General features: G+C 44.8%; 1 protein-coding gene across 3 annotated transcripts in view; it reads left to right on the top strand.

Annotated features, from left to right (window-relative positions):
• LOC100748974 (homeobox protein otx5-B-like) overlaps positions 1-24,265 on the top strand; it is a 34,090-nt gene that overhangs the window by 4,777 nt on the left and 5,048 nt on the right. Inside the window, exons 2-4 of one of the 3 annotated variants that reach the window (XM_033322577.1) lie at positions 8,948-9,255; positions 16,384-16,831; positions 23,984-24,138. In XM_033322577.1, coding sequence (XP_033178468.1) covers positions 9,181-9,255; positions 16,384-16,831; positions 23,984-24,138 — 678 coding nt within the window. In that variant the 5' untranslated portion in view covers positions 8,948-9,180. Of the gene's footprint in view, positions 1-8,947; positions 9,256-10,000; positions 10,185-16,383; positions 16,832-23,983; positions 24,139-24,265 lie in introns of those variants that run through there. The other 2 variants (XM_033322578.1, XM_033322579.1) reach the window with 2 other exon arrangements.

The following is a 24,265-nucleotide window of genomic DNA, read 5'->3' as shown; positions in this document are numbered from 1 at the left end:
CGGGAAGGTTGACTCGCGGTTACGGACGCGCATCCGTAGGATGACCCGACGAATCATCGTAATAGGAATAATTCAAGAGAAAGGACGTATCGATTTGGTGAATCGTTGTTGGTTGTATCCTAGCGGTTCTCGGTCAGGTCGGTTTATAATAAGGCGCTATATGGAGCCGCACGCAGGTGTAAGGAGGTGTCCGGCACCTTAAGGCTTCCAGTAGGGTCGAACGGAGCGGCATATTTCATCCATTGTCGCCCCTCAACTCCGGCGGCGGCACTTTTCAACTTTTTATAGAGATTTTTATACCGCTATATCTATACCGCTCTACGCCGTCGGAGATGCGCTCGAACGAACGAGCACGTAGGGAGATGGAGAAAGAGGTGAACAGTGAGGGCAGTAGGCGGAGGCGGTGGCGGAGAGAGGGTTTGCCACATCGCGCGGCTCTGAATATGAATATAATAATGAGAACGGGTTTCGTCGTCGTTCCGCTTCTCCGCTCTTCGTCCTTCGGTCGCTCTCCAGTTCTTCTCCTCTCACGACTAGCCGCTCCTCATCCCCTCGTCCTTTCTCATCCTCCACTTTTTCCGTTTACTTCGGCCTTATATACATATATGCGCGCGAGATGCACCGTGCCGCGCCGTGCCGTGCCGTGCCGTGCCGCGCCGGCAGCTTCGGCAACAACAACAAAACGAGACGTGTCACTGTACCTGTTAAATTGCCTCCTCGCACCGAACTCAACCCTCTGCTCTCCGCTACCGCGCGTTTCTCTGATGCAAGCCGATCCGTCGGCCTCTGCCACTCCTCCTGGCGTGATTATGCGCGTTTACCGGACCGTATAACTGCGCCAAACCACCGATCCACCGGCCAATAAAAACAATTACAATTTTCATTTCGATCGCGGTAAAATGCCCCTGTTAGGTCCTACGAATCGACTTTGGCTTCGCCCGAGTTTGCAGTTCGTCCGTCTCGCGAAACCGTTAAACGAAAACGTTGGAACAACAGCTAGTACGACCGAGTAACTTGATACTAGATTACCGTAGTCTGGAGTCTTGAATCTCGAAGGATGCTTTGCAAAAATTTGGATGTTTGAAAATATCGAGCCAGTTAGCTCAGTGCGGTAAAAGCGTCGGCCAATTAAGTTTCGCGTTGATGATAGATGGCCGACGAAATGAAACGAAAGCACGGGGTAGAAGCTGTGAAACGAAAGCCACGGTAGCAGAGGTGAAACGGGGCCGCGGTAATAGCGTTGAAACGGATCGTGCTACCGAAAACGTTCTACCGCGGCTAACGTATCGTAATCATGCTCGGCAGATTGTAAAAACCACGGGGAATCCTTTATTCCGGACGACTGTCCGGTGCTGCAGCGGTAGAAGGAGTCGCGGATCGCACATAGCCGAGCGATAGTGACGATAGAGGGGAAAAGAGAGAAGCTGCGAGCTTCGGACGGAAAGCGAAACGAGAAGAGCAAGATACGGCCGAGGTGGGACGAGGTAGTACGAAGAGAAAGAAGAGTCAAGGAATGTTGTACACAAAGGTGTTGAGGTAGATACTCGTGTGTACGCGAGAATGGAAGAGCGAAGAAAACGTCCGAAGAAAGGAAAAAGGGGGAAACGAGAGAAGGAAAAGCAGCGAGAAAGATAAGGAGGAGGAACCTTTTGCATCGGTGGATGCGTGTATCCCGCTATCGATATATTACACGGGTAGGGTTGTGTGCGTGCAAAAGGGTGAAAAGGAGAGACATATTTTATATTTATGGGTATTTGCCGCTACTGTGCTCTCGCGCCGGCGGCTTGTGGCAGAGAGCTAACCGGCCTCTCCTGCGATCTCCTACCCTTCGTCTCACTCCTGTTTCGACTCTTCGTCTATCTTTCTTCGTTTCTCCGTTGATCTCTGCTCGGTGGCCTCTCTCCGGTGCTTCTATAGAAGCTTCCTTGTTCGTTCTACCGGCGACCATAGCGTATACGCGCGTTCCTCTCCCTCTGACACTTTGGTCGGCAATACAGGACGCACAACCGGCGACCAGACCATGTGTCATCTCCCATGCCATCCCATATTCCGTTCCTACCATGATATGCTCGAGGCTCGTTCCACGCTAACGTTGAATGTCCTTTATGGGTGTGCGCGTTTGTCCCACATCTATATATAGACGCGGGGTGCCATACATGGTACAGCCAACACCATAAGAACTTCGCTGCCAAACGTCTAGTCGACTTATCGCCCTTGTCAAGTCCGAGATAACGCGTCGTGTATCTTTGCGAACCGTCATGGTTCGCGTCTTATTGCGAAGAAGAGCGTAAGCACGAGCCGAGGTAGCGACGCTTCAAGAAATTTGTTTCGCGAAACGAACTGAAGAATGGGAACAGAGGCGGTAAATCGTAATCGGCTTCAAAGTGAACGCGCGGTCATTAACGACGTTACTCGCACGCGTATTTCGTTTAAATAGCCACGGACTCGAAGGACGATACGAGATGAACGCGAAATGTTCGAAGCATGGCCGATTTCGACCGCTTCGGGGAGAGAAGATAGCAGCGAATTCTTACGAGGACTGTACTTTTGTCGGAATCATCGCCGGCAACGGCACCTTCGCTCTCCTTTTTATTTCGATCGCTCTTCTTCTTTCCCCGACCACCGGACTTTTACTTTTTGGCTGCGTTTGCCGAAGAATTTATGAGCGTGGTTTGTGACTCGGGCCACCGGGTGCCTCATCCCTTAATTAAGGATTGTGCCACCGATTTGCCGTCCCTTTCGCGAATATGTCTTTTCTTCGTGGCTCGGCCATGCTAATGACCTTGACCTGTGCGCGACCCGAACACGCGGCGAAAACGTTCGGACACGGACGACCTTAATCCCTCGGTCGAAGATAAGGTGAAAGTTCTCGTACGTTATCGCGTTTCGTCCATTCTGTGACGTGGAAAAATTCTTTGGCATCCCGTTTCGTGGGAACACCGTCGCTGCTATCAATTTAATTTTTCGCGGATGAAAGCGGGGCTTGTCCCGGGCAAACCAACCACGTCGAAGCATCTCGCGGAAAAATCACCGACTACTAATCCTTTGTCCGAGGGGTGAAACGTTGCGTGTGCCGGCGCGTAAAAATCTTCCTTTACGACTCGAATCGTCGAATTATAACGCGGTGCGCAACAACTTCTTTACGAGGTATCTATCGACGGAGAGAAAAGGAAAAAAAGAAGAGGAGAGACCATGATCAAGGGAACGGGGCAGAGAGATCGCGTCGAGCACATTGCGTGAATCCTTAATGCAAAGCGACTACGGGCGACGAACCGTGAGCACCCCGTCTAATGCCTTCTAAAAGCATCCTCCGAAACCCGACGAGAGAAGAGCTGAAACGAGGTTGATGCAGAGGCAGAAGCGGAGACAGTGGCAGAGGCAGAGGCAGAGGCAGAGGCGAAGACGAAGACGGAGGCGGTTCCTTGGACGAGAGGAAATACGAGGAGCATTAGCAGCGAGAAGATCGAAGGAAAAGAGCGGAAGAAAAATAGGAGCAACTCCAGGAAACGAGAGGGTCGAAAATCTGATAAGCGAGAAATAGACCGACAGAGAATCGAACACCGCGGTGGAAGGACAAACCAGGGTGCACTGTGTTGTACGGTAATTTGTCGAAGCGTTTTCAAAAAAGAAGAATGGACGAGCCTTCTCCCTTACTTCTCTCAGTTTATCTTGCTTTGAGCCCAACGAATCAGCGGTTAACCCAGCGGTGCAAAACACAACGCCTCGTCCATTATGGCGCACAGTAGCGTTCTTTTCATTCGCAGCACTGGAGCACACTGCGCCTGTCGATTTTCAACGTGGCCATATAATTCGACGGTCACGAGAGAACAGGTTAACGTTGCCGAATGTTCGGGCTACCGGATCGATAGGACGAGCTACCTAATAAAGGAGTCACGCGTTTATCGCTGCGCGTTTAATTAAACGACTCGCTGATTCTCCTCTGCTACGAAATAAATCAAGATTTTTACGACCTTGCGCTCGGTAAATGTAACCGCGTTAAAATATCGTACGGCATGTGACGAGCGGTAATTACGAAACGCGTTCGTTATCGTGATTTCTTTTTTAGATTCGCCGGCATCGGTGGACTCGTTTTGTTCTTGCGACTTCCTCGCGCATTGACGAACGTTTGTCGAATAGCGTCGAATATAAAACGCGAACGAGATAGCGACCATTCCGATCCACCTAGTCGCGATAAGCACAGAAACGATGAAAAAGGAAAACGAAAAGAGAGCGGCTGAATGGAGGTGATCGCTCGTGACTGTGATCGTGATTTCGATCGCGCTTTACCTTTAGGACATCTGTCAGCCGTGAGATGGAATTTCAAACAGTTTCCATGGCAAAATAAGCGTGCGGTCTGGTCGTTGATCTCGATACCTGTCCGATCTGGACGTTCAGTTATCAATCAAATTATCAGCGATGGCGTTCAAACGAACGCGTCGAGCCCGTGTGCGTACTCGTTGCACACTGTGTGACCGCGTAGAAAGGTTTGTTGTGGGTTAAATTTACGATGGAATAATTAAGGAATCGTCTTACGTATGTCTCGCGACGAGTTTCGAATCAAACCGGTTCCGTGACGATTGAAATTGGGCGTTGCTATCGTCGATAGTTACGCGAACCAAGACTTCTAAACGTGTAACATAAATGGAGAAGTTTTTGGAACTCGGACAAAAGATATAAAAGAAACTCTAGTTGGAAGATCGCGGTAAAAGCGTCGGGAAACCGTGTCCTTCGGCGCGAAATCTACGGAACAGACCAGTGGAGATTACGGAGGTTTTTGCGGTTCCTTTAGTGGGAAAACGATGTAAACTCGAAGGGAGATCCAATCTGGAGGACCTCGCGTCCCTTGACGACCGACGCCTGCGGTGCGAGCCTTCTACTTAGCTCCCTCCCCTTGCTTCCGAAGAACACACTATCCCCTTTTCCTTGCAGATGGGACAAATGTACCTTTTTGTACTTTGCATCACTTAACGCTTCGTCGAACGTTTTCACGGCCGTTGGTTTTCCGAAAACGCGGTTACAGACGACCACAAGGATGGGGCGTGTTGTAAGCACGGGCTACCATATTTCTAAATGCTTTTCAAATCATAGGATCTTTAAGAACAGACGTGTTTTTTTTACCGAACGGAATACCGGTGAAATTTACCACTTGCAACTCGAACGACAGATTTTCGAACTAGTTAGATCGGAATCTCGCCGAACGGAAAGGCGAGCATAACGTGCTCTCGTAAGATGGATCTCGCGGTTGGTATTCCTCGGATCGATTAAGATTCCATGAATGGAAGCTCGAAGTCTGAACGAAGTACCGCGAGATCGTTGATAAGCGACGACGAGAATCGGAATGACACAGGTTTGACAATCCGAATGAGATTACATCCTTTAGGCGGATGTCTAATAGAACAAGGTCGAGTCACCTGATCGAGAGGCATCCTGTCACCTTAAGCAGGAAATATAAATTAATTTAACGTCCCTTAGGGGTAAATGTCGTGATGTGGTAGAGGGTGGGCATCCATTCGGTTTCCATTCATCGTTTTGGCAGGACCATAAATCCTACGCCCTTAGCTTCATTGTCCAGTCTAACCTTGCTTTATGAGAACCGGACGCGTGTTTTTACCTAGCACGTACATTAATTTTTCATGCACTTACAGGAACGGTACACACGCATTGGCGTATTCGATGTTCCGTTCATTTCTCGTTCTAAGACTATTCAAAGAGCGTTATTCGGTCTATTTCGCACCCCATGATAATTAGTCGGTCGTTATAAAGAGAAAAACGATTTCAACGATAGATATTCGCAGAGAGGAGATGTTCGCGGTTCCATTTCGTGATAAAATCTCTGTATTCTATTAACGTTTTGGGATGGAGCCGGGTATTAGGTAACTTGCTACCAATAAACGAGTCGTTTGCCAGTGATTAACTACATAGAGAGATAGGAGAATCCCGAGGGGCGGTGAGAAACCCCCCATGAAGGCTTTGAGCAGTCTGTGCGGAGCACCGTTTCCAGTCGACGTTTTCTTTCTCTTTCGTTGGTCGGCCACGATGCTCCGACGGCCGAACACACACGTGGCACGATATATGCTATAGAGAAAAGGGATGTTTAATCCCATTGGGAGTGCTAATCTTTGCGCGCAGGAAACCCCCCGCAAATACCCTATAAACGGCCTTCGCGGTACAATGGCCCCCTGCCACCAACCGTGAAAATAGGCCGCAATGTCAACCCCCGATTCATCTCCCTATCGCGACTGCTCCAGTCGTCGATTCCTTGCAAATTTGTTAACGTCGTTTACGCCTTTGGAACTTTCAACCGGCGGAACATATGCTGCACGAAATCATCCGTCTTCTTTCCTAAATTATATACTTTCGTTCAACGAATCGTTCGGTCGTGATTCAAGTAATTTTTCTGCTATGCTTATTACGTTGTATCAAGTTTGGACAAGATTAGAAAGGAAAAAATATCCGTCCCGCCGGCAACGGTCGAACGCGCATCCATGAGCTCGTTCCCGTCAGCTTTCGAGAAACGCGACGCTCCGACAGGTTGACGCGTGAGATGGAATCTGCGCCTACGAGGGACGCCTGCAGAATGTGTTCTACGTGTCGCCGGTGTCAAATGGTTAAAAGACTCGGGATACGCCTGGTCCGGGAACCCGATTGGTAGGGCGACCGTCTTGATCGTCCGCTTTACCCTCACACTTTCGACTTCCGTCGTTCTATAAAACTATCGTGAAAAATAGAGAGAAGAAAAAAAATCCATTTCAGAGAGGGGTGGGCCACCTCCACCAAAAATTCTCGACTAGTCTCGATCTCGTTTGTACCTGTCGCCCTCGCGTTATACGCGCCACCTGGACAGGTGAATCTCGGAATATCGTGCCCTACACGGGTATATTATATCGTATAATATCGTGTGGTGTCTCTCGATCGAAACGTCGCGTCACCAACGTGTCACCGACTGCTGTCGTCTCGCCCCTTTCTTTTCTCCATTTCGTCACTTTTTAGTCCCGTCGCTTTTCATGCATTCGTCTCGCTAGACGCGCGTCCCCGTGTAATACGATAGCAGTACAAGAAAGATCACTTGGGAGCGAGTAGGATACGAAAAAGGTAAAGGGATTTTGCGTTTCTAATATATTTGAACGTCATTCCCTATGTAACAAAAACCTTGTAAAACAAAAAGTTTCAATAGTTTCATAAAATAGGAATTTTTGGTAATTCGGCAAACAATCTGAAAATACCATATGACCATATGGTGCTTTATCCTATGCTAACAAAATTGCCGATGGGTTCCCAACAGATCATAAAATTAGAAAGTTCGAAAACTGAAATGAATTTCGACGAAAATTCTGTCCTGTAATGGACCTTCAAATGGTCATAAAATAACAATAATACCGACAACAAGTAAGTAATCAGATCAAAATTCAATTATCACAGGTCATTGACATCTTAATAAGGTTTGAGAGCAGCAGAGACGACGGACTAACCGTTTGTCGAACATCGTTCATTTTCGTCCTTCTATTGATTTACAAATTATATACGACAATACACTTTTCTGAAAAGGAAGAATGTTGCGAATTTCCAAGTTGTGCAATAAATAATTCGAGCATTCACGCTATATATTACTATCTTTCACATTTTTTCCATTATTTTTCAGAAGTGATTCATAAGTAGTTATTTCTATCCCTATTCGTGTTTTATGACGTTTGGAGGGTAGTTTGTTTATGGCAGTGGAAAAACATAAAAATTTAGAACTTTCTCCTTTCGAACTTGCTATATTCTAAAGGGATTAGACGAATTCGCGCAACGTTTAATTGCAGTTTCCCGGTTTTCTTCGTCGAGGCTTAGCCGAGAAATGGCTTACGTAGGAAGAAAAGGCATTTGGTCAGATAAGACGGAAGTCGAATCGAATCGACCGATCAACCGCCTTTCTCCGGTGGTCGTGATTTTCGAAAAATGGTCGATCCAAATTTACCGTGAGATCGCCCAGCGGGTGCCTGACGCGATATTCCTCGCACCTACGTGGAGATGCGCACCTGTGCTCGCAGAGAAAGACAGCGAACGCCCTTGTGCAGGCCAGGAAATTCGAAATTCGCCTAGCTTCTGCCGACTCTACCGACGTTACATACCCACATACCCTTCTCGCGTGTATACGTATATACAAGAAACGTAGAATGGGGAGGACGAAGGGCCGGGACACGGTCGCGTTTTCAACGTTACCAATGCAACAATGGAGACTGCGATCCTCGGATCGAGACCGACACAATACGCTGCTGACGTGTTTATATAGCTGCAGAGAACGAGAGGTTGGGAGAGGCGAGGTATACACGCGAGACCGTGTAATTTAGTTATAGATCAGTTTGTTGCAATTTGGCATTTCGTTTGTACGGGCCCTGTAAACTGTGTTTACCCAGGCTGCGATGATCGACGAGTAAACGAAGTTTGTTTAGGAACTACGTCGCGCGGAGACCCCTCCGACAAGGCTTGGCCTTTTTCACTAAAATGCAAACCCTCGTAAAAAATGAAACCTTCCTTAGTTTTTGTCTGTCTGTCTCTTTTTTATTTTTTAATGCGTTGCACATCGATCACGTATTTTCCCGAATAACGAAACGTCGTTATTCCGGAGAGTCGAGTTCCGCGATTAAAAAGATATGATCTTACGGTAACTATTGGAACAATCGATGGTTCCAAACTCAGGCTGTGATTTTTCCAATTTTCCGAATAACCAAATTTTCGGGAAGTAAGACCGGCGCATAATAAGGACACGGCGTATATTAAAGAATTCTCAAGCGGACCTTTTCAAAGGCATGATTATTCGAAGGATCGTCAACGAATATTGGCTAAGATATATTTAATCTAACAGCTAGCTGGTCGAACAATATTTTGTCCTGTATTTGAAAGCAAATAAGTGTGTTCCTGGTAGTCGCGTTAAGATGTCGAAAAATCTTCTGGTTTTGCCAATTAGGTCTTGGTCGAACGGAACTAGCAAAGCGGTAAAGAAGACGGTACCGGAACCGTAGGACGCAAACCGTGGTGAAAAACAAACAGAAGAAACGAGGACGAACGTAGCCGACGCAGGAAGAAAGACGGTGCAGCTCTTCTTGCTGACTGCGCGCAGAAGAGAACCTAGTTTAACGCGGGCTTTAACCAATTCAATTCATAGGCTCGGGTTAAGCCAGGATTTGTGGCTTAGCACTGATGGTGTTTGCTACCACCACGAGAGATTTAACTGTTTCTGCGGCAAACCGTCCTCGGACCACCGGCCAGGTAGAGGTATGTGTTACATGTATGCACGATCGAAACCATCGGTTTTCCACGGCGAATGGAACGAACTGCAACCTGTTTCCTTTGTTTAATCGTCGCTCGAGTATTAAGATTACCCTCGACTATAGATACTGGATAAATCTTCTATTAAATCGTAGGAAAAACGAACAACGGTCCTTGCGTTGTGTATTAAAATATTAGAGTAGAAACTTATACAAGTTCTAAACGAGAGAGATAAAGATCTTAAATACTTGAAATCGAACTATACTTTTTATTGCAACAGTAGTTTGTCCAATTAGGACTACAGGGAAATGTCTGAAAGAAAGTAGGTCAAGTTCGGTAAGCATTCTAGGGGCGTGGTTCATGACCATTAACCAAAAGCCTTACTTTAGAAAGGTCGCTTTTGCACGCAGAAAGGACATACGCATACAATACATACACATAGTTACACTTGTTCAAACATAGCTACTTCTTGAAATTACAACGAGCGTAAACCCTTGAAGATTGTTATGCATTCCGTTCATGAATAACGGGAATTTATGCATAATCGTATTGTCCGTATTACTACGTTTCTTACACGGTATTTCTTATTGTTAGTCCGAGTTTTTCGCTTAATTTCGAAGACTCTGATTATAATTGCACAACGGAATATCGTGCTCACTCTCGGATTTTTATACGCTTTTACTCGATTCAGCAATACTAGACTGGTGAATTTCCTTTTTTCTAACAGATGATCATTAACGAACACTCTGGTTGCGAAAGTTCAACACAAGAACGAAACAGGGATCGCGTTTGACTAGAAAATCGGAAGTTGAAGTACTATAAATTACTCTTGAAATTATGGCTATTTCTCATAAAATGATTCATTTGGTTTTGAAATAACGTATATTCATTTGAGTTTCGAACATGCGGCTACATCTTTGTCTACACTTTCCTTTGTAAGTATTATATGGTATATATATATATATATATATATATATATATATATATATATGTATACCAAAGATGTATATATATACATATATATATCTTTTAGAAACGGAACGAAAGGCAGTTAAGAATAGTAAAAGGTAAGACAGTGCCAATAACCCTCTATTGTCTATTGAAAGTGCCGAGTAAGCGAAAATTCTGTATTTATGACTAAACCTGCCTGTGACAAAGTGGCATGACGTAGTGGCCAACGTTGAAAAGAATGTTCGATAACGAAGCTACGTTTTTTAGATGACCGGGGATTTTTTCCACACGTTCTAAAAAGCATATTTCAGAAATATTCGGTGGTCGGGTTCCATGGCGAAACGCATCGAAGAAAAATATTTGCCCCCTTACAGTGGAACTTGACCGGTGAGGCACACGCAGTGAAAAGGCAAGCAGTTCGGTAGAAGCGAAGGTTGAAGCGGCGGATCGGAGCGGAGTGGAACGCGCGTCGGTGTGCCGTGGCACGCTGGTAAATATGTGCTGCTACGGCATATATGTATCCGCACATAGCAGCCCAGTTGGTCCTCTAATGATGATCTACGGTTAGCTACCGCGCACAGCTTCTATAAACCTCCTAATTTCTCCTCTATAAATTCGTCGAGGAAGCCTGGACCCCTTCCACCGTGGCTCTCTCGTGGTTTTTACTCTTCCGCTGGGATCCCGCGAGCCGACGCGACCGATCGGCCCCATCTCTCTTTCCCACAAGCCGTCGTAAATACGCAACTGTATTTAACGTTCTGTGCGTGTGTTGTCTCCATGCTATCCATGAACCGTCTGTGTGCGGCCTCGCACCGACGCAGATCATTTATTATTTACCGCCGCTTATGTGCCTCTGCGAAGACACTGTGTGGGAGAAGAAGGTAGCACGACCAACGTGCACCAACAAATGGGATAAAAGAGAGCGAGGAAGATCTTGGTTCCACGACGGTATTACGACGACGACAAAGCCGAGAGAAGTCGCATTTTTTATACCGACCAACTGAAAAAACATAGTCCGGCTATCAGCGGGTTTGCGATTTTTATTTTTCCCTCGAGTTAGAGTGTGCCGGTGAAGAATGCGATCGCGCGCTACGTCCACGTGCTTATACGCCACTTATTTTCCATAGCTACAATGAACTCGACCGACGCTCTCCCTCTACGTAACTCGGTATCGACCGATTGATATAGGTATATGAGTGGAATTCGGTACCAAAATACGACGCAGGATGGGCGCATCGAAGAAATCCGCGTGTTTATAAACCGGTTACGCGAACGCCATTGGAATTCCAGTGAAAGTAATGATGTCGATGAAGCATGCCACGCGGACCAGCTTTTTACATATCGAATCTAGACGCAAGGTGTTTTCGATGCAGCTATAAAAATTGATTAGCCGTTGATGATTACTTCAATTTTTCTGGATGACGCCATTGGTTAATCTGCATCTCGTTGCTGGCTAATTCTGCGCTTCCGTAAATCGTAGAAATACTTTATAATATATTATCGAGAAGCAGTTATTTATGATAAACATAAATTTTCATCGATACCAAATTAAACGTTACATAGTATTTCATTTTCGGTATGAAAGTTGCAACAATGAGCGAAGACCAAGCAATACTGCGATTAAACTATAAAACTTCGGTAAATTCACAATACCAAGGAAATTTGCTTTCCTGCCGTACCATAATGTACCAGCTGTACCATAATTACGGGTAACGTAAAGTGCCCGTAAAGCGAGGTAGAGCCGACTGTTGGAGCAATATCCCAATAAATATTCGTGTACCTCAATATAATCTTTTATTGCAGTCGTAAGGCAAAACCTTTTTATAGTGTATATATTCTTTTTCTTTTACACAAAAAGATGAGATCGGTAAAAAAAAAAAAACATAGAAAAGGGAAAAAGAACGAGTCGAGTGTGTTCCAAAACTAACGTAAACTCATCGCGTCAAGACTGATTCGATTCCATGATGTGACTATCGTCATCTAGATACTAAAATTTCGATACGAAATGACGACAAAGTACGATCCCTTGTGGTCCAGGAGGGATCGAAGGGCGAATGGGGAAGCTGGAGGAGTGAAAACATCAGGGCGGAGCCTGAACATAGGAGGAGGAATAAAACGCGCAAACTCGATACACGCCGCCCTCTTTCTCTCTCGTTTCTCCTGCTTTACTTTTCAAGCCAACCACCCCATCCGGTTTTCCTCTTTTCACCTTTATATAGATTTTTTACCTAGTCGACCCTTCTTCTTTTCGCTCGGCGAGGCTTGCGCAAACTTGTCTATGTAACCTATCTTTTTCTCGTAAGTCATACTCTGTCATTCTTTTTTCCTATCGTTCAACTATACCGCCACTATACTCGATCATCCATAGACGAGTCAATTTCCGATTGTAAAGATGATGAAGGTTACACGAATCGATTCGGATTGTACGCGAAACATAAGTAGAACGCGTAGATATATACGTATAAGTAGATATATACATATATATGTAATTATTATATCTCAGCCGGGAGCATAGTAACATGCTACGAATGTCACGATCATTATTTACTACGTTCGTTCTCATTTTTTCTCACCATTTACATATTTCCGAGTATTACTTTCATAGTTTGACTCTTAGACGATTTGTGTATCGTGTATCGTGATATTTTGTTATTCTCAAGTGTCTGTGTTTACTTACCTTGTATACAAGACAATAGCGTGATGACATCAGGTATCGAAGATCGTTCGCTTCTAATAATCCATATTACAATGAACATTCAAGACTCGTGTCTTCTTTCGTTTCAATTCGTTAATACGATCACGAGAAAACCACACGAAACACGATTTCTTAACGAAAATGTCGCGAAAACTACCGAACGTAACTATGCACGTAGCGGATTACATCACGCGGCGGCCATTTTTCGTATTCCTGTCTTCCCGCGAAATTTTGAATACCTACTGTTACGGTCTATCGAGATATCTGGAACGCATTATTAGCTATTAATTTGGTTATTCATCGTTAGGCGAGCACATATTATCAGATAATTAATCGCAGATGCTCTAAGGAGATATAATTGTGGTTAACATGTATCGAAGAAAATAAGATTAGTGTTTCCTACGCTATCCTAATAGATCCTATTTAAGGAATTAGGGAAGAATGGTTGACGATTGCCGCCAAACTATGTATTTTCAAATGAATTTGAAAATGTTGAAATCTTATTAATTATATCAATATAATTGCTAGTATACAATAGTTACTTCATTATGTTCTATTGAAAATGTTAATAATCATAATTGTCAGTGGATTTTCAAACATCTTTGAAACAAATGGAAATCTGATGTTGTTGAAAGAAAGTTCTACATGGATTCATAAATGTATGCATAAAACTCTTTCACTATCGGAACAATCTTTCAAGTAAGTTCCCTTCACAAAGGATATATCTTAACAAACACGAAGATGGTACCCAATTGGGGGTAGCCACCCACATGATAATCAAACAGATAAAAAATTCTACCAAATGTCCAAATTGGACAAATTGTGAATGTGAAATTTTAAATAAAAAAAAAAAGTAAGTTCCCACGCTTTGTTCGTTATTTCGATAATTGGAAAAATTTTAACACAATGTAATTTCGGCATAGGGTAGAATATTTAAGAATGAGTAGGAATAGATAAAAATAAATGGGGTAATAATGAAGAAGAATAGGAATCACGTGTCCCATATTCTGTCTAAACTCAAGGTCTCAGGTATATAACGGTACTAACTGTGTGTATTCTTTAAGACTGACCACTGACGTACTGTAATGTTTGTCGTACGTAGTTTAGGGACAAGAAGCGTTAGCAGACAATGTTCAGGTGAAATAGGCAACTACTGTAGGGTTTTTCCCAGATATTTGTGTGAGCTGCAGAAATTACTGTCCTACAGAGTTTCTTACAAACTGTAATCCCGTCATGCTGTTTTGCGGGTTGAGGGTCTACGTACAGTCGTATTAATTCTTTGGTAACGGTAAGGTGTATTTGCGGTGCAGGTAAAAAATTTTCATTGTTGGCACCTGCTTCGACAATGTCTCTGAACATTTTATTCGCAGGACATAGTTATTAGATATTTCCATAGATAATTCCATTTTAATTATTTCTCCGCGAGCGTGCTAGTAAAAATACTTTATTTATATTTTATTTATTTATTTTTATTTATATATATTATATTCGTTTATAATATATTATTTATTTAATTTCTTATTTTACTTAATTATTTATTTACAGATGTAACATTGAAACTCTTTGCTTTTACACTTACATATGAACCTATTGTTTGGCAAAATAAGATTATTTATCGTTCTACTTTAACAGTTTCTACGAGTATAGAACATAAAATGAAAACGTAATTTCTTTTTTCATAAGAATTCCTCGGTATATAATAGCACAGTATCATGCATTAAAATATTACCGAATGATGCTTTATACTGTTTACATATTATGATATCGATTCCTACTTGACACGCTGGCTTATCAACGAAGTTATTACGCGATATGCTATAAATTGTGAAGTTACTTGTATATAAATATGCATGGTATGCGCATCGAGACATGTGTGATGCTCGTGCAACGAGTTGCACTAGAGTTCACTATCTCTCACTCAATTTGAGCCTCATCCGCCGTAAGCGGATCGACCAGGCTGGCCTTTTAACGTCGGATAGTCTCGCCTCTCCTGGCTCTAGAGCATAGACGCCTATAACAAACATTATCCGCCATAATGCCCTCGTGTAAACATACCTACCATCGTGCATCATCCTTCTCTCCTCTCCTCCCCCCGTTTCATCTTTTTCTGACACATCGTATCTCCCTCTGTCCATGGTCCGTCGACTGGATAAAAACTTGGAAGTTTATTTAGCCGTTTAGCGTCTAGTGGGAAGTTAAGTTTTTCGGATAAGCCACCTTTTTAGCACGGGCCGCGCTTCCCTTCGTTTCCTTCCGGTTTAGCACGCGCCGTTATTTCACGTTTCACCGTCGTATACGTATTTCTCTCCTCCTATTAACCTCGCAGAATCTCTTCGTTTAGTAATTCATTTCGTACGAATGCAAGTTGTTAATACGTTTCTCAACATTTCGTGTAAATTATGTTACGGCGATAGTCATTTTCTATGCTATTTGCTATGCTAGGATTTCCAAGTTACAGGGGAAGTACAGCGATAGGAAACTACAATTAGCCAGTTTGTCTTTGGAAACTTGGCAACATTTCCTTAGCCTTGAAAAGAGTTCTGCGCAGGCCATACGTACGAATAGTCCCACTCTTGCCGGGCCCGTTCCGAAATCCCTACCCCTATTTTTGAGGGTGGAGACCGATGGAAGGGATTCAGGTAGAGCCTGGTTAACTACTTTGGGTCAGTGAGGGGGGTTAGCCGTCAGTTCGGCTGAATATTTCTACAAGGGGCTCAGTATCTGTCGGTACTTGAGCTAGAGCGGTAGTTAATTCTAATGTGCATTCTTAAGTAGAAACGAACAACGTCGAGCGATCGGTTAAAAATAGATTATTTTATGGTAAAATATATTTCATATTTCGTGTGTTATCAAGCAGTACATAAGATAGTTCATGTTCAGTGGTGTGATATAAAATGACTATAGCGCAATACGAGTACACGTTGGATTTTTGTGAATGTGGCAGTATAATCAATCGTCAGTGAGTGACATCTAACACGTTACAACATTAAATGTCGCTAAACTAAATACATTTTAGTCGGATATATCTTAACGTAACAGATAAAGTTTGAAAAAGGTTTATAAATGAAAGGCAAGAGAGGATTCGAAATACAGCAAAATTAATTTTTTGAGGTTTTAATATCGACTCAATGACTTAGTATTTTTTGCATTAAAATGCAATTGTACGTGCCTATCTTCTCGAAAATTGTTATCTATAACAATAGACATGGGACACAAAAAGAATGCTAATTTCCTTATTGTAACGGGGCACAAAAGCAAGCACTATCGTCGGTAGCTTACACACGTTCGCAGACTCACGATACGCCTTAAAGTGCAAGAGAAACACGCGTATAAAGAGTAATTGATTATCGACAGGAATTTGAGTAGAATTAATTTCGACAAGAATTGATTATGAATTGATTATGAAGAAATAAGGCAATACCATAGTTGACTCCGTGCTTAAAGTGCTAGCGAAAGGTAGCTTCAACGTGATGTAATTATCGTTATAGGTGGAGGCATACGAAGCTAACGATAGTGGGCAAAACGTGTCGGCGCCGCAAGAACCGACACCGGGCCTATCTGAGAACAACGCGAGGGTACCTTTGCAATTGAGTGAGAATAATCGCCGCGAAGAAAATTTCTGGTTGACGACAGAGGAGGTAAATCAACAGTTAAGGCATTCTGATACGAGAGCCGCAGTGGCGGGTGAACTGGCTTGCCTCGCGGGTTACATGGCGGGGTACCTGAAGGCTACCGGCGCCACTTGCGCTCCGACCAGTAGTCCTCAGTACCATCCCCACAGTCATCCAGCAATGGGAGTCGGCACCCATCCACATCCGCATTCTCACCCGCATCCAGGAGCTCCACATCCAGGACTACCATCGCCGTTTGCACTCGCTACTCACGGTCATCCGCATCCTCATCCTCTGGAACATGGACTAGCTGCCTTCCCACAAGGTTAGTTTCCTTTAATTTATCTTTCTACTCGCATGAACTATCAGAAATTGATATTACAGAGATGTAGATCAATGGGTTATCCCAATTATAGTTACTCTTTGCGTTATACGCTTACATATTTACTATATATTTACATATTATTATTCTTACAACGATACAACAAAGCATTGGCAAATCATTGACTTTATTACAAAAAGATAATATTGCATGATGAAACATTAATCGCAATAACAAACTGTACGATAAAATTACACGATTGAGATAATCTGAATTAATCAATGATCGTAATCGGTCGTTGAAACATTCTCCACATGGTTGCATCTGAATACCAAAAAGATTAATCTAACGCGAGATGATTCAAATCTTGTAGCGATTCCTAAAACTCTGTATTCTACCTGTAGATATCACGGTTAATTACCAGAGGCACGCGATCACCGCTTTACAATTTGCGTATGTTCACGGTAGCGCTGTAATATCGTTAATTATTAATGTCGCGTTTGAATCGCGATCCGTATTGGCGCTATTATTTCTCACAAGCATTTGAATCGTTGAATGGTTGCGATAGGTAATAGAGAGAAGGAATATTGATAATTTGAGACAGGTGGTGTTAAGACAGAGTCGTTACAGGTGGCGTTAGCTGTTCTCGTTGAAAGATTTTTCTTGAAAAATCGGATTCCATCGTTTCCCCTTTTCCGTTTCCTTTCCCTTTAAATTCTAGTTATTCCGATTCTAGTTTGACGAACGAAATAGACATCGGTACCATTTTGTTTACTACCTTTCCCATTTTAGGAAAGTACCAAATAAAGGTGCCTATAGTTCTTTCTTTCTTCTATCGTCTTAACAGCTTCATTTTCTTCCAAATTTCGAGTACGATTTAAAAGATTTGCATATTCTTTAAAATCATTATTCTTTTGCATCTCTTTCTTTCATTTTTGAGACGCAAAAGGAGCATTCGTTCGATGGCGAAATCGAGGATTATTCGATGCAGGCTTTGGTAGCTGCAAACATCTCCTATCGTTCACGCAACTTTTACTCCCTCGATCCCATTGTTCGTTTCTTATATTTCGCGTATCATACGGCCTGTTATCTCCTAGTAAAAGTATTTGATCTGTCCGCCGTACTAGCCAGTATTGATTGCCATGCAAATCGATGCATCGACTGAAGCCCTATGAGGCCAAAGTAAACTCAGGGCTTCTTAACTATAGTCAACGTGCATCATTCTGTGGCAAGCGCTCCACTGCATTTCTTCGTAACGTTGCCTTTAAGGCATCGGTCGAATTTTTCATTTCAAAACTCCTCGTATATCGCGAATCCCGAGTCAAATAAATTCTTCGTCAATTTTGCGTACCGGCTTCCAATCCAACGTAGTACCTAGTCCAAGCACGATAGAAATTGTAAATTTACATTCTCGTTGAAGTTCGATCGTTTCGTATGTCGATCGTTGATGGAAACGACTTGCGATGATTTTCATCGCATCGGGACAAAACGTTTAAAGGCGGAGCATATTTCAATTAGACGCACGAACGTTCTCCTTTTCCCTTCGCGCTTCCACGCGTGTTCGCGTACGTTGAGGAATATACGTGGACGCAGAATTGGCGTACTTTTCTCTTTTTCGCCTTCGTCTTTTTCACGGTGGTTTGAAAGGGGTACGGAGCAACGAAAGAGAAAGAGAGAGTGAGAGGAAGGGAGAGCAGAGGGATTCGAGTCGCGGCAAGAGGGTAGGAGGAAGGGGCTGGAATGCCCCAGCGAAGAAGAGCAGAGAGAACCATGAGAGTAAGCCGCTTATCAGGGTGGCAGCAGGCAGTATAGGTCCAACCAACGCAGATAGGTGGGTTTCCATGGAAACACGGATCTGTCCGTTAGGTCCGTACGTACCCGCGTCCAGCCGCCTATCCGTTGTAGGCGTATCCGCTACACGAAAAGCCGTGGAACGAGAGAGGAACGAACTGAGTGTCCCTCTGTCTATATACGCGTTCGTGCGAAAGAGGCAATCGGGAGAGTCCAGGGTAGAAACAAGGCTCGCGGCTGCGAGAAACGAGCGAATCGGTGACCCGCGCCGAAGAGACGCGTTTTCCCCTTTTATCGTTCCTTTATCAATTAAAAACTAAATATTACGGTCTGATCGCGTTCGTTAAATTCATCGCCGTTCGTCGTGTCGTACTTTGGATTATTTCATCGATCGTAATACCGAATACTTGCCAAGAATCTTACGAACCGCCCGCAAGTGTAAATTCGCGGTCTTCGTCCTTCCACCCGCCTCCGACGTGAATCGAATTTCTTTTTTATTCACCGAATACATAATGTACGAGCCGGCACGTTCGTTCTCCCGGTGGGAAATGAAAAATTAAAATGGAAATGAATCTTGCTAAACGACCGTCTGCAACCTTGAGCTACGCGAAGGAGTGGCAAGGAACCGGGATAGAATGTTAAGGTTAGAGCGGTTGTGGCCACGCGTGAAACCATGTATTCGTCGCGTGCGCGAAAAGAGACAGTCCGTGTTGGGTGTTTCGTAGCGCGGTCGAAGAATGTTTGGACGCGTCGAACGACGTTATTTGTTTTATTATGCAATCAGGCGTGGGGTCAGGGCGGGACGAAGAAAAAAAAGTAGTAGCTCCGAGCGGAACGAAGGGTGCCAAAAAGGTGGGGTGTCGAAACGTTGTCGTTAACGCGCCGAGGTTTCTCCCCGATGTACAATGTACAGGGACGCTGCTGGAGCCACCGGGTACGTGGGAATCGCGTCACATGCCTCTCCCTTTTCTCATTCGACGACTACTATTTGTTGTCGCAGAGAAATTGCCCGTCCACTTAACTTCCTCCGCCTCTCGGTGGCATCGGCACGCGTAAACAGACATCCACGCCTCCGATTTCAATTCCACGTCAGAATATAATCAAATGGGAACCGGGAAACAAAAGTTGGAAAGTTTCTTCGGCGTAAACTCGTCGGTCGAATTGGTCTTCAAAATTTATAGCACCATAATAGTTTAATCTCTCATCTGGCAGACTGCTGCCAGTTCGATAGAATTTCAATCACTCAATTAGACGTCAGGTTAAGCGTGGCACGTGGCGGCAACACGTGCCTCTATCGTCGTTGCGAAGTGGCCACAAAATATCGAGCTAAACAAGCACGCGCGTGAGTATCGGAGAGAAATCGTCGATCAAATACGAAACGATTCGCGTCGTTTGACGCGTGTCGCGAGTAAATTGAGTAGGCGGATGGTATCGTCTTCGACAGAGGGATCTAAATACGGGTCCAGGTCCTAATTGTAGGATAAACACTCGAGTCTGAGTGAAATATCACGTACAACGATATCGATACGTCAGTCTCTTCTCCATTTCTGCTCCTTGTTTCTATTCTCTGGAACTTGGTATCGCGTAGATCGGTGGACAAAGGTCGAATCATCGTTAGTTTCTAATATGTAGTCCTATCGATCGGTTCTCGGCTATTATCATTTTGATGCACTTTTCAAATAGCTAGATAAGTTACCCCGACGATAAGTAGATAGAACAGAAGAGGAAGCGAATGAAAAAGCCATCGGTTGGTAGATGGTAACACGAAGCTTATCCGATTATTCGCTTGTCCCGGATGTGTGTTGGTATTTCGTTACTTACTTATGCTCGTCTCTGCTAGATTACCAAGTAAGAACGACTAGGAACGAAGGCCACACGCGTTTCGTTCCGTTCGTTCCGTCGAAACTTTGTGTGGTCTTCTGGAGCGCAGATGCTCGGTTTTCGATAACCTTGCACATTTTTTCCCCGATATCGAACTTCTGTCTCGAATATGCTCCCGTTTGAAGAGGATATTACGATTTCGTAGGCACGAGAGGCAAATCACTTGGATGCGGTTATCTGCTTTATGCAGCGATTTCACGGAGGTCATGCTGTAAACGCAAAGTCGGCCAAATGTTTTCGTAACTGATGGCCTTTTAGAATTCCGTCTCTCATCGGCAGTGGCACGTGCTATCATCCCACGGTCCCCTGAATAATCCATCCCTCCGCCTACGTTTTGCGCCGTCTAGCGTCCTGTTCGCATTTTAGCTTTTAATTAATTTTCGATTCCCTTCCCGAGCGTATTCACTTTCCTTCGATATTCGTCGGTCATCCCTCTTGATCGTTCACCGATTTGGAATTTTGCTACCGTCGCATCTTGCGCTCTATGAATAGCAAAGTAACCGCTTGCTCGTGAAACGAGTTTGTCGCACTCGGCTAATTTCGATTCTCTTCCGATCTCTCGATGCTTGCGAGTAATTTATGATTCTCCGCGATCTTAACCGTCTTGACGAATGAGTTGTCGCGTGGTAGCCACTTAATTTATTCAATAATTACGAGATTTCGTATTCGGCTCTCTGGATCGGGCGATGTAATTGATATTAATTCGCATTTTTTAATTCGATAAGCATCCCGAAGTAACAGCGTCTCGTCTTATCTCGGGTATTTATTATTCAATAACGCGCGCGCATACGCAATCTCGAGACAAACGCCTAGGAAAATTCTACGTTAAGCATAATCACGCCGCGTCTCCTAGACGCGCCATATTTCATCGCAAGCATAGTTTTAGATGGTATCGCGGATAGATAAGTAAGCACCGGTCGTGTAATTCATACGGTCGACTCACAACGTGCGTATACCGTGTCCGAGTACCGCCAGGGTAATTCGTTAAATTCACAGGTTGCGATTAATTAGTAGCCTTTCGTTACTCCGTGTAATCTCTTGCTGGATGCGACGCCGAACGATCGCGCTGTATGTTCGAGGAAAAGCATCGATCGATCGAAAAGCATTTCCATTCGGTACCTGGCGTGTTCCGAGGATATTCCAGCGGGCGAGACAAATTACTGTAAAATTTTGTTATCGGTTCATTGACTTCCACGGATTCCATTCCGCTCGAGATCTCGAAACACGAAACCCTGTGCCGAGGGAAGGAAGAATCCAATAAACAGAAAACGAATTTGCTATTAGGGTGGCGTCTGATCCTGTTGTGGGCCAATGAGCCAAAGCAACCCTTGTATCAACCCCAGGTTTCGTCTCGCGCTGACGATAATAAATCGAATCATACTTCAGGACGCAGCGGGTGTTTGCCGTCCCATTAGTGCTGCTTAGCTAGCCGCTTTTCGGCAAACCGGCCTATTCGAATTTACCATCCCTCCCGCCGAAAAACTTTCGCGTCCAATTTCGCGTTCGTGGCAGGACTTTTGTCGGCAAACAGCGAAAGGTGTACAGTCGATGAAAAACTGTAGATAAAGCGCAATGGAGGATCTCGACGCTCGAGTTTCGAATCTGTGCTCGCGTAGAATTCAAGCAAACGAAGGGCTTTCCCTCGCGCCCACTCGACGCCGTGTAGAAGCAGGCGGAAGACCATAATCGGAATTCCATTGTCTCGTTGCTGGATAAGGGCCTGGCTTTCACATGGACCGATGTATAGCCGGCAAAGGCCGTCGTTAACGGTAGCGCTAACGCCCACTCGACAATCAAGCATCCTCTCGCTGGATCTGTTCTCCTCTCTTTCGCCAGAAGCCTCATCCCTTCGGTCCAACCTCCGTTGCTCGGATCCGCGCCGCACCGCACACCCAACGGAACAGGAGATACGGATCATAGATTCAATGATCGCGGGCGTGTCGTGGCCATCGTTGCGACGGTAGCCAACCGGCATGGAATTTTACATTGTGCCCGGCGCAATCTCTCTCGACGATCTACCTGGCTACCACGCTGATAGCCCACTCGACCAGTTCGTTAGCCATTCGATCGCGTGTATGCATCATCGTTGGCGTCATCGTCATCATCCTTTACTTCGACGTCCTGTTGTTACATATCGTTCTTAGCTTAAAGGAACAGTTGCAGGGTCAGCGCGAGAGATACGACCGATACAATCGATGCCCTCTTAGAGCTCACGCACCACTCCCCTCTCAAGATGGTTCGCTTCGCTGTCGCTTCTCATCGACGATGCCCTTCGCGCTTCTGTTTCTTCCGATTTTTTCCTCTCGAGTTATTCGGTAGACTCTGTTGATCGTTGCGTATCCAAACACGCGTTCGTTACATAATTGTTATTTTCAACTTTGTAGAGTGGTTTCGCGTTAAAGCATTTAAAGCGGAGAAATATGCAAATGTACGGCGCGTACAATGTCTTGCTCACGCTTGCCTCCTCTTCTCGTCGTAAACCACTCTTCCAACTTGTTTTCGCGGTAGGAGTTGTTGCTTTTAATTCCTCTCTCTTCTTCTTCTTCTTCTACTTCTTCTTCTTCCTCTTCTTTCTTCACCTCCCTCGCGTTCTTCTCTTTGCCTGCTGATGCCTCCGATGCTTTTTCTTTTTACGCATACGATGTCGCGACTTCGTGGTCGTTGTTCAAATTCGCCACAGTTGACTTTACACGCTGGTACGATCGCTGAGACAAAACTCGCAACTTTCGATCGAACAATCGGTTTACGAGCGACGATTTCGAGAGCAGAGAGGCGGACGCAGAGATTGTGATTCGTAGCAGAGGTTTACGAAGTCGAGTCTTAAAAAACTGAGTTTGGTCGATCGTGGGACATCGGACGATCCTTTCAGGCTGGTATCTACCATTCCTTTCTCGACTTTACGATTCAACTTCCAACCGAGAGACACTGGCGAAGCGCAGTTTTCCAGCCTCTTCTTTTTATTGGTTGGAACGTTGTACGTTGGCGTGTTGGATACCATCGTTTTCAGAGAGGCAGCTGGGAACGAACCGCGACTTTGGTCCTCTGGATGGTCGTGTATTCCGGGGTGTACCCCACCCCTCCTCGGTCCCCGTTCCGCCGTCCTGACTTGTCCCCCGTCCTCCTCCCTTCGCCACCCCCTGTGACCCCCTCATAAGCGGATTACGTGGGTCCCGGAACGAGCCAAGCGAGGCTCGATGGCACGAGGAAGGTAGAGGAGGGTGGGTCGTAGCGGGGAACTGTTCAAAATTACGCTATCGCGACCTCGCAACGCTTACACCCCTCTGTGCCACCCCCTTTTCTGTCCTCCGGCCTGCGGTACTGATGCCTTACCCTTCCCCGGTTGAACAGCCTCGCGACTCATCTTCGTCCTTTCGACAAGCGTTTCCAATCTACCTTTTTAGCGCACGATTCTCCCGATCGTGTCAAATATTTAAACTGCATGTAATTTTCGCTACCGCTGCGATCTTTCAATTTCTGTTTCAGGAATGAATCAACGTAAACAACGTCGAGAAAGAACAACCTTTACCAGAGCGCAATTAGATGTGTTAGAGGGACTTTTTACAAAAACAAGATATCCGGATATCTTTATGCGCGAAGAGGTTGCACTGAAAATCAACTTGCCGGAATCGCGAGTGCAGGTAAGTTGGTTAAATTTATTCTCCTTGTTTCTCCCCTCATCGCGAGGGTTACAGGAAAACCGTGGTTGTCAGCGAACGTGAAAATTGACCTAGGCGAGTCGAGAGACTCGTCGCGATTTATCCGTCG

This window comes from Bombus impatiens, unplaced genomic scaffold (assembly GCF_000188095.3).
Source record: "Bombus impatiens unplaced genomic scaffold, BIMP_2.2 scf_0647, whole genome shotgun sequence".
NCBI classification, from domain to species: domain Eukaryota; kingdom Metazoa; phylum Arthropoda; class Insecta; order Hymenoptera; family Apidae; genus Bombus; species Bombus impatiens.
This window is presented reverse-complemented; position numbering and strand designations above follow the sequence as displayed.